This window comes from Dipodomys ordii, unplaced genomic scaffold (assembly GCF_000151885.1).
Source record: "Dipodomys ordii isolate 6190 unplaced genomic scaffold, Dord_2.0 Scaffold48, whole genome shotgun sequence".
Taxonomy (NCBI): domain Eukaryota; kingdom Metazoa; phylum Chordata; class Mammalia; order Rodentia; family Heteromyidae; genus Dipodomys; species Dipodomys ordii.
In genome coordinates this window covers 16,028,570-16,040,099 of record NW_012267264.1, presented here as the reverse complement: position 1 = coordinate 16,040,099, position 11,530 = coordinate 16,028,570, and the positions used below count along the sequence as shown (strand labels likewise).

The following is an 11,530-nucleotide window of genomic DNA, read 5'->3' as shown; positions in this document are numbered from 1 at the left end:
TACAGGCCTAAACCACCAGCGCCCAGCTATTAATGGTTTCAGTTGCAAACTTTTATTTGCCTTACACATTATAGTAAAGGCATAACTAATAAAAAAAAAGAAATGATACTAAGAGTAAACAATTCCACCTACAATGCAGATGCCATATCATTAGCTTAATTTGAGAAGAAGGACAAGTTTGTGGGCGACAGACAGATATTACTTATCTAATTATACCATCAACCACCCAGTTAGTCTGTTTGCTCTGCTCACTTTTTCTATGGAGAACTCTGTAACTGTTGAGCAGAGTCCTTTAGGAATGCACCTGTTGCCAGCTGGTTTTGCCATCTTCTGGAAGAACGTGTAGGGGAGAAGCCTCCACCTCCCCTTCGGTCCCGCGCTCCTGATGAGCAAGGATGGACATTAGGGAAGAAAAGACATGTCACTGATGTAAGACTAAGGCTGCGCCACGGTTCGAGTCTCTTTCTCGCAGATGCAAAATGAATCCTCTATCCTTTGCAATCCCCGCCCCCCCTTGTAAATGCTGGGTTAATGGCTGTGTTCTGGTTGATGGAGGAGAGGAAACACCTGAGTGTGGAAGAGAGCTCGAGGAGGGACCATTCTCCCCGTTCCAACCAAAGTGAACCGCTCTCGGTCTTTCTGCACCGAGTTATTCAGCGGTTCTCCGAAGTGCAACTTGGCCCCGCGTCTCCGAGAGACAGAAAAAGTTGCCCGAAGTCGGAGCGGTGAGTCACGGGCTGGCGTGGGGTGAGTCACCGCAGGTGTCTCGGAAGAGGGTCCGGCCGGAGAGGGAGGCGCGTCCGATGGCCCCGGGGAGGGCACCGGCCGCGCGGGAGCGAGGGCCAGACCTGGAGTTGATCAAATTGCGTCACGTCGCTCCCGACCCGGTCCAGATGTTCCGGACACCGACGGGTTACCAGCTCGGAAACTCTCGATCACGCAGGCGAAAGGAGAGGAGGCGGCTAATTAAATATTGAGCAGAAAGTCGCGTGGGGAGAGTGTCACGTGGGTGCCCCGGGCTCGTCACGCCTGAGATAAATACCGCGAAGCCCCGGAGCAGGCAAAAGAGCGCGGAGCCGGTCCTCCCTCCCCGCAGCCACCGCGCGCGGAGCCGCCCGACCGAGACCCGACCCACCGAGCCCCGGACCCCCTCCCACCCCCGAGGGCCGGTGGGCCGCAGTAAGTACCGCGCCCCGCTGCGCCCGCCCGGGCTTCCCGGCTCTCCCAGCCCCGAGCACCGGTCCCGGGCTGCAGCTGGCGGCGCACGCACGGGTGCCACTGGAGCCCCCTTAGAGAAACCGGTTTGCCTCCCTTTGTCTCCTGCCTGCAGAGCCTCCCGGGCTGGGGGAGGTCACTTGGGTGTGGGGGTCTGGGGTGCTGAAACACAAGGAGAAAAGAATTTGAGAATGTTGGGGTACAGGCGGGATGTTTAGCTCCGATGGATTTTATCTTGGCACAATCAGAACCGAATTTCGTTCTGGGGCTCCTCTAAACTCTTGCATGGCCACCCCAGATGTGTGTGTGTGTGTGTGTGTGTGTGTGTGTGTGTGTGTGTGTGGTGTGTGTAATTTCCCTCTTTCCTCTGGTCTTCCTCCCGACTCTCTCCAGAAATCCAACATGAAAATCCTCGTGGTTTTGGCCGTGTTTTTTCTCGTCTCCACTCAGCTGTTGGCAGAAGAAATGGGTGCCAACGATGATCTAAATTATTGGTCTGACTGGTCGGACAGTAACCAGATCAAGGTGAGACCCTGTCCGGTCCGGTATGATCCGACCTGTGAGCTGTTCTTCCCGTGCTCCCCAAACTGTTCTCTTCCCCTTCCATGCGACCCGGGCTAGACTGGCGGGAACTGAAATGCCCAAAAGACATTGGAGGCGCGCGGTGGGTTGGAAATGGGGCGCCATCCCCCCGGGTCCCGCAGGAGATTTGGGGCGCAGAAAATAAATTCCCTTCTGAGGGGGTTGCTTATGGGGCCCAGGAACCCCCTGAATGAGTGAGGGGCAGCATGTCCCAGATGAGCCCGTGCCTTCACAGGATTGGAAACCCCACAAGGGGTCATCTCCTGGTAAGGGAGATTTCAGGGGCTTCCTCCAGTGGGGGGAGGGGGGCAGGGAGGGCGGGAGGGGGTTGAGACGCTAATTTCCTGACTTCACATTGAATGCGAGCGCACCTTAAATGGAAATAGCCTACTGCAGGTCAGTTGTAAAATATGTGCACCTTCACCCCAATTCCAACGTGCAGGCACCTGTGGGCATGTAGGCCAGGAAGGGGCTCCCCAAGTTCATCCCAGAGACAAAACAAGTCCCATGGCAGCGCACTCGGTGGGTGAGGGTGTCCAAGATGTGAGGACCAGCAGAAAGCACTCAGGGTTGGAAGACACTGCTGCGCTGCTCCCACCTAGGCAGCAAGGCTGGCTTCCTGGAAGAGGCCGCGGGCCTGGGGTGGGTGGAGAAGGGAGAGGCCTCCGTGACAGCCCCTTCTGACCACTCTAAGCCAAGACTGAGAGCATCTGGGAAGAGGCCTCAGCTCACGAGCCACTGGAGGGTACCATGGGAATGAATGATGCGGGTCACTGTGCGCCTCACAATGGATTTCTCTGTGCCCTGTTTCCCCCCCAGGAGGAGCTACCAGAACCCTTTGAGCATCTTCTGCAGAGAATCGCCCGGAGGCCCAAGCCTCAGCAGTTCTTCGGATTAATGGGCAAACGGGATGCTGGTGAGATGAGCCACAGTCCTTATCTAGATCTCAGGGGCAACCGGCCCCTTCTGCTGGCTGGTTTCTGAGCGCTCAAGTGTCTCCCAGTCTTTGAGTAGAGATTTCCACCCAAAGGGAGTTGTGATTCCCAGGGCAGGGCTGGCCTGTAACTCTATGCCACACACACTGCCTAGTGATGCAGGGAGAGATTCATTTCTCCTGCGTCACAGTATTAAAGCAAGAAAGGAAGAATGATCCTTAGTTAAGCACTTCCCAGACTAAAAATCCAAATCACAAAGAGGGAGAAGACAGGAGCTTCTGGGAGTGTGCTCTAAGTGATCCTAGGGCGTGTGGAAACTGACTTGGGGCGTTCTCTGGGGCTCGGCTCGAATGTGCTGCTCCTTGCTGCATGATAGAAATATTTCCTTTCCTTGAGTTCATTGCACCATCTCTGGAATGTATGAATAGTTAATATCAATTCATCTCTTGTCAGATTCCTCAATTGAAAAACAAGTGGCCCTGTTAAAAGCTCTTTATGGTAAACATTCCTATAACTATTTTACTATTGTGAATGCACACGTAAGAAAGTGAAGCACATATTGTGCTGAACTCAAGCTGTTACTAAGGCCTGTTTATGAATAGCATCTCTGTCTCTATCTCAATGTGTGTGTATGTGTGAGCATGTGTGTATGTGAGCTGAAATGGGGTGCAAACCTCAAAGACAGAAGATAAGAGAGCCTTACACTTAATAACAGGCCTCAAGCACCCCACAGCTCTAGATTTGAATCTGTGGTCCATAAGAAGCATTTAATAAACATTCTTTTTGTTTGTTTAAATATTAGGCTTTCATTAGTAATTAGTTATTATTTATAGTTCTGCTATTCATCATATATACACATATATAAAGCATCCCATATTTTGAAGATCAGTTTATTTTATAATTCTTTATTAAAGATACAAAGTAACTTCTTCAAAAAGTTTTCTTAATATTAACATTTTTTACTTTCTTCTAGGACATGGCCAGATCTCTCACAAAAGTAAGTTCAGAATTGTTTTGACACTTATCAAAAGCTAATGCTACTTATATTAAATTCTACTGTATTATCTTATTTTCAGACATCACTAAGGGCCTAATATATTTAACTAAAACAATATAAGAAAGTCAGACACACCCACAATATGATTAAATAAATGAGTAGTATTATAACTCTGTTGTTTAGGCATATTATACTTACCAAAAAGATGCAGTACATTGAGAAAACAAAAATGAAAGTCCTTTAGCACCTGTAAACTGCTGGTTTCAGATTTTAGTACTAAGGTTAGAAGTCCATCACATGCATCCATCTCCCATCTCTACCCTCCATGTGCACTTACACTGAAGGAACCCCAAAATTTATAGACATATTTTAACTCAGTGACATGACCCCCCCACAGTGACCTCATGTGGAGGGTAACATCCAGAATCCAATTAAGTAGAATGGGTGAATTATCTGAATAGGGAATCCACAACTGAAGTAAACATGGATAGAAATGCTGCTCTAATCCCATATTTCAATGGGAAACCTCACTCTGTAAATCACTGTCTTAGGGCTATGAAGATAGCAGAATTATGGCTCTGGAAGATCATTCAGTTCTCGTTTCCTTGTTAATGACTCCAGTCCATAGGGAGTCTCCAGAGTCCATTTTAATCACAGGGTCCAGTTACATGCCCTGTCTTGGATTTGATTCACCGAGAGGTTGGGTAGGCATCAATACAGGAGAAGCTCTGCTCTCAACTAATAAAGCAAAACACCAAGAGGAATCCTCTCAGTAGCCTTAACATTATAACCTTTTTATAAAGAGTTCATCTTTGAGAATAAACAATTGTTATTCATATTGTCTTCCTAAGGATTTGGTTATTCTATATAGTGAAATTCAATATAATAAAAGCAAATTCACCCTACAAATGTCAAAATTAATATATTTTCCTTTAAAAAGTATTTTAAAAACTTCTAATAAAATAGTGGCCTTTTGGAAGATGGCAGTCATCAAGGATAGAGATCTGATTTAACTAATAATGGTCACTTGCTAAGAAATATAATATATTCAGTCACATCATGAAATAACTTGGGTATTATTCTCACCCAAATGTAAATTGACTCTCCTCAAATCAAAGCGACCTCAAGAACCAACAATAGTCAAAATTTAAGGTAATGATAAAAATATAAAATGGATAAAAGAGAGTGCTAGCATTTAAATATAGAATTGACAAAATTAATTTCAAGCTATTGTTTTAGTGCAATGTGTAAGACTTATAAGGAATCTTCATTTCTTTGGGCTTGTCAAAATTCAAAATAGATATATATTTATTATATAGCCATATATTCAGAAGCTTGCTTTATTTTGTACTAGTCATAACTATTTATTTCCTCAAAGACATACATATTAAAATACCCCTAAATGTATTTTTTCAGGGCATAAAACAGATTCCTTTGTTGGACTAATGGGCAAAAGAGCTTTAAATTCTGGTATGTATAAAATCATGACTAAAAATAGTATCGCGAAGCTACTTCTGTTATTTTTGTCAAGTATAGTTTTGAAAGTATTGTACAGGAATAATATATTTAAATCAGTACTTTTGGCAAGCACATTTAATGGAAGCAATCTAGCCAAAACTGGATTCACAGCTGGTTAATGTCAATCTATTTCCTTCAAATCACCAGCTTTACCAGTCAGTGTCTACCCCATGTAGTCATACCCACCTTTAATCTTTAGTCAGATCTAGTCCTCTCCTTACAGTTCTATTCCATAATTAATATTCAACCTTACTGAAATAAGGGGGGGGAGGGAAGGATGCAGGGAGAGATGAGAGGATCAAAGGGAAATGTGAGAATTTTATAAGACATTAGATTTGGTAATATTCCAATGCAAAAAAATAAACAAAGCACACAAAATTCTTATACAAATACTTTGCCCTTTATGAAGTTACAGAAGTCAAAATTTAAATGTCCTGATGGATGTTGGTGAGGATGAGAGCAATACGGTCCATTCCAATCCCTTCATACAGGAGCATGTTCACGTCATCCTTGAGTGCAGCTAGCTCCAGCTGCAAAACCCTAGGAAATTCTCATGATACATTTTTAAATCTGAGCAATCATTTCACTTAATCTAAAGGTTGCATTTTTTTCTTCTCTTTAGTTTATATCTTCTATGTGATTCTGCTATGACATATATATAGACTCTTTAAAAAAGGACTCTTATTCATCACATTATTTTTAAGGTTAAATAACTCAATAATGTTTTTTATGGAATTCAAAATTTTAAGTACATCCAAACCTTGGAGATCTTAGTCTAAATTCCTTGAAATGGCAATTTAAATTCTCTTTGTTTTTTCATATTACATTAAAAAGTACTCACTTAACCAGCTAGAAAGTCATCAGCAATTCTCTTACTTATTTATAATATTTTTATTCCTACAATATCTGTAGGCTGTGCTGATTTTATTCTTGAGTATTTGCATTCGCACAAAATAATCATTCTAGTATTTATGCGATTTCTTTACTTTGAAATTTTTGGTACTACCTTTGTATTTACTCAGCAAAAACTGTGGGCCTCCTCAACTTTTAGATTTTAAAGATGTTGTTAAGTGTATCTAATGAACATCTTGCAATTGTTTTATTAATATATATTTTGTTCCAGCTTTTGGAAATGGGATACAAATTTAAACCATAGTGGCATTGGTTTGTCTCTTACATCCCTGTGGATCTGTTAATAATGGTATAGGTCATTAATAATCCATCTCCAAAACTGATAAAAATTTTCAGAGCATATTTAACTTCATAAACAATATGGGTACTGTGCAAGTTAGAACAGATTGGATGTACAATATGTAATACTATAATTATAGATAATAAAAATAGGATGCACTGTAATGAATTGGGATCACTTTTTAACTAAGACTTTATTCTTCCATTTTAGTTATGAAAATACAAGAGGAAAAAATAGGAAAGATGCAATGTATAATCAACTGGGGATTTTTACATATACTGTTGATACAGGATTAGCATTATCTTTTTGCATAGCTACAGCTCCCTATAATAATCTCATAAATGTGCAACTCCTCAACAATTCAGACACACAGAGGAGTTGGCATGTAGTTTCAGAGAGCTCAAGGACTAAATAAGGAGTACTACTCTTGGAAGAAGAGGACATTATGTCCCAGCTAAATGGTTACTCTTTCTTTAGGTACTTCAATTAGCATTCATCTCATTTCTGAGTGGAACAAAGTTGTCTTACCTAAAGCTTATTAGGAACTGGCTTGTGCTAATTATTCTACTAATAAGAGAGGATGAGAAATGAACTTCACTGTCCATCAAAAATAGTCAATTTGGAGCTCAGTTTGTTCTGTCTCTGATTTGCATGCATAATTTATGCAAAACACTTAGCTTATTGTTCACCTCACATCAGTGATAGGTGAACTTTATAGTTCAGTCTTAGAAGGGGGAATGTGATAACTCTGAGCCTTTTACCCATCTGTTCTCTCAATAAACTCTTCTCATTGAGAAGACTATTTAGATGAGTTCCTGATTCTTGATAACCCATTTTTCTGTTTTGGGTTTTTTCATTTTTTATTTAAATTCAGTATTTTGTACAGGGAACACCAGTTTTCTAAATGCACATTAGATTCAGTATAATGTAAATTGAAACTTATAAAGTATGAGCTAAGATGATGAAAAATATCTCTGGTTATATGACTGATCCTTAACTTTTATAATTACAGATCCCATGAAATTAAATGTGATTAATATACTAATGTAGTTTAACAATTTTATCTAGAGAGTCAAAGTATATAAATTACTGACTAACTTATGTGTTATATACCTTTTGATCTGTAATTAATCTTGTCAGGGTGCTAGGAGGTAAATTAAACTGAGCTGTATTTTGTGGACTTACATTTTCATACAGAAAATGAAGTTGTTTTTCATCTCTAGGACAATCTATCATTGAAATATACAGACCCTCACATACCTCAAACAGAGATAAACATTTTCTGAAAGGAATAAGTCATAAATATTTTAGGCTTTATGTGCCATGGGATCTCTGTAGCTACTATTCAAGACTGCCATTTTATAGCCAAAGCAATGATGCATAACACATAAATAAATCAAAGGTGTCTGGGTTCCAATAAAGCTTTCCTTATAAGAACAAATGGTTGGCTAGATTTGACCTGTGGTCTCTACATTTTTTAACCCTTATCTTATCATGAAAATTCCATGTTTCACATTTACCCTACTAACATTGGTTACTTTCAGCCTGGTTCTTTCTATAATGCACTGTATCTGCTTGAAAAAGCTGCTGAAAATCCTCAGCACCACATAAGCAGAAAAAGCTGGTAATTGTGCTGTGGCTCAAGTGGTAGAGTGCTAGCCTTGAGCTAAAGAGCTGAGGGACAGTGCTCAGGCCCAGAGTTCAGGTCCTACTACTGACCAAAAAAAAAAGGAAAAAGAAAGAAAGAAGAGAGAGAGAGACGGAGAGAGAGAGAAAGAGAGAGAGAGAAAAGCAGGGATGGAGGGAGGAAGGGAAAGAAAGGAAGGAAGGAAGGAAGAAAGGAAGGAAGGAAGGAAGAAAGGATGGAAGGAAGGAAGGGAAGAAAAAGAAAGAGAGAAAGCTGCTGAAAATCAACATTGCACTATATCCTGGAAATACATTGTATAAAATAGATTGACAAAGAATTCAAAGGATTTATGGTCAGATCTTCTAATCAGAATAGAGAATGAGGCAGGATTGCAAGATGTACAAATCAAATCCCTAGAAATACTTTTTGAATGGGGAGTAGATCCTTACCACAAATTAACTGATGTGTCCATAACTTTGACTCCTTCAGTGAATCCTCTTAAAACATCTTCTCCTCCTGTTTTCAGTGGCCTATGAAAGGAGTGCAATGCCGACTTATGAAAGAAGACGTAAATAAACTATGTAAAATGTATTTATTAAGCTTCATTTGTGTCAATGGATAATGAAAGGTAAAATAAAACATGCACTATGATGAATAATTATTTATTTAGTAACAGTTGTTGTTATGAGTTAAAGACTCAAAAAGTGTTTATTTTTCTTATTGTGTCAATGTGTGTTGTAAACTGGTGTTGTAATGATAATTCTCTCAAAGTTAGATATCAATGGTAATTTCTCAACAAAGCACAGTATCCAATCCAGTTGTAAACACTTGCTAGTGACAGTCAGTCTCCAGAGAAAGAAACGGCTGCTCTGAAGCATGAGTTACTGCTCAAAGGGAGGGCACTCCTGCCTGCTCCTGTTCTCCCACTGATTGCTTTCCTCGTGAAAATATACTGAGTCTGCTCTCAATTTGTATTTGTATCCTTGCAGCATGTATCATGTTCTGTGACTGTATAGAGATGTTTTTAAAGGTTTTAATGTGATTCTAATGTATTCATTCATTGTATGATGTGTTGTGATAGCTCCCATTTTAAATAAAACAAAAAATATCTTCAGCACTTTTGTTGTATTCTTTCATTAATATTTATGTCAAATCTGTAGCCTTTCTCTTACTAGATATGGAATGTATAAAGATATGAAATGTGTTTTGGTTAAAATGCAGTTTCTCTCTCGCTCTCATTCATATACAAATACATCTACATACATGATCACATACGTAACTATGAGCCTCCCATACACTTTTTTGTGTTAAGTCATTTGCATAAGATGATTTGTGGGAAAAAATAAATGCTTTTTGGAAACTGAAAAAAGTAAAGGCTAACTCTAGTTAAGTATGTCCATGATTTCTGTTTACAGATAAACATCTGTCCTATTTTGCAGATGAATTCCACTGGTTATTTCCTTACTGAGTAGACCTTCACTTCAGCACACTACCACTTCAGCTCTATTTAAACCCCAGTATCATTGCACATGAGCCCCACTAACAAGTACCTGTGAATTGCTAACAACTCTGGCTCTGTTGAGCAGATGCCTGATGAATAAACACAGGAAACTAAGAGACAGGAGTGCATATATTAATCCATGGAGAAGGATGGATAAGTATCCTTGTAATTCAGATTGTTCCATGTGTGAAATAGTGACAGGTGGTAAAACAGGGCAAGAACAGCACCATTCAGTAAAATAAAAGTCTATAAATTTAGCCTGTACTAGTGACTTCTGTTCATCAATGAAACTATTTATAGGAGAGGAGAGTCATGGCATATTTAAACTTCTGTGTCTTTACTGAAATGATTTGCTTTTAATAAGAAAACCTCTAACTTGATTTTCTTTATTACACAATACAGTTGAATATTATAAATTATATAGTGGAGAAAATGCAAATCATCTAGAGCTTCACTTGTAATATTCTAACTGCCTGAAGTAATTACAAAAATCAATCAAAATAGCTAAAGCTGTACATATATTTAGCCACTTGGTGAAGAAGTGTTAACATTATTATTACCATATTCATGGTAATATACAAAATAAACCTTATGGAAGTGTTAGGATCAGAGATTATAATATGAGAGGAATCAGGATGGTGAAGGAATTATTGAGGAAATAGCAGAATAATATAATATCTACCTAACTATGAAGTTGATTAAACAAGAAAGTATGGTAGTCATTTAAAATTACATTATTGTATACTTAATTACATGGAACAACAGATATGGTATGTTGTCAGATACAAATCAATATTTCAGTGATATATACATAATATATATTTTTGTAACCCTATTGTAACTAGAAGAGCAATATAATGAATAAGAGTAAATGTTTCAGAGTCAAATTATTTAATTTTGGTTCCATGGCTTAATGATTTTTGATGATTAAAAATTCCTTTTATCTTTATTTATTTTCCTCAGCAGCAGCATTGGCACCACAATAGTACCCATTACAGAGAACTTAAGCTAGTGCTGAGTGAAATGATACATGTGAAGCCTGAAGATGTGTGAAACTGAATACAGCTTCTCTCTCTCTCTCTCTCTCTCTCTCTCTCTCTCTCTCTCTCTCTCTCACACACACACACACACACACACACACACACACACACACACAGAGGAACAGAAAATGCTACCTGTTGGCAAATGACTCTGCGAAAACAAGTCCAATATTTAGCCATTCAAATTTTGCCTGCACACTAAATAACAGCAGTTGGGCGCAGCTTTTAAGTATTTTCCTCATAAATCTAAAGCCATACCACAAATTCTGCAGCGCTTTGTGTTGCTGCTGGCTGCATGAGCTAGTGCCTTCTTCCTGATTCTGAGATTCTGTAAATCTCCACAGCACAATCCCACAGTGTTGCCTGGAGAAACTCAGCACTGAGACCTCCCACTTGCTTGTTTGCCCTCCAGGCCCAGGAACATAATAACAGTGTGAATAGAGAGCAGTTGAGGGATGCAGCTTTGATTTGCGCTCATCAACGATTCACCATTACTTTCCTTGGTGACACATTTCCTTTATTCAGTACCCTTTCTGAAATATTTTATTCTATTATAAACCATCCAAAAGATTGCTTCATTTTCTCTTTCTTTTTTTTTGTTTTGTTTTATATTGGTCAAGAGAAATGACACTCAAGTTGAAAGATTTCAGGAGTGTTTCTAAAATTCAAGTTGGATTTAGTAAAGTGGAGGCCCAAGTCTTGTTAGGGTCTGTGGAATAATTCAGCTACTCAGTTTCTTCCACAAATTAAAGCCATTTGCAAACAGAAAATTTATACCCACCTTCTTTGAAGGAATTACTAGAGGAATTGCTACTACAAGAAAGCAAAATCTAGGAAGACATAATTAACCAGAAACAATGAACAAAGAAAACATTTTAAGAACAGTTTAAAAATCATTTTCAGAATACTGCTAAAACAAACAA

General features: G+C 39.6%; 1 protein-coding gene across 4 annotated transcripts; it reads left to right on the top strand.

The window, feature by feature from the left end:
- The first annotated feature begins 1,614 nt into the window (after positions 1 to 1,614).
- Tac1 (tachykinin, precursor 1) lies at positions 1,615 to 8,642 on the top strand. 4 transcript variants are annotated; one of them, XM_013019971.1, is made up of 6 exons: positions 1,615 to 1,740; positions 2,617 to 2,713; positions 3,186 to 3,230; positions 3,706 to 3,729; positions 5,146 to 5,199; positions 8,593 to 8,642. In XM_013019971.1, exons 1-6 carry the CDS (start codon positions 1,618 to 1,620, stop codon positions 8,640 to 8,642), a joined length of 393 nt encoding a protein of 130 aa, XP_012875425.1. In that variant the 5' UTR covers positions 1,615 to 1,617. The 4 variants fall into 4 exon arrangements, with proteins under 4 accessions (XP_012875425.1, XP_012875426.1, XP_012875427.1 ...); XM_013019972.1 differs by lacking the exon at positions 3,186 to 3,230; XM_013019973.1 differs by lacking the exon at positions 5,146 to 5,199 and having other exon boundaries at positions 1,618 to 1,740.
- Positions 8,643 to 11,530: the final 2,888 nt, after the last annotated feature.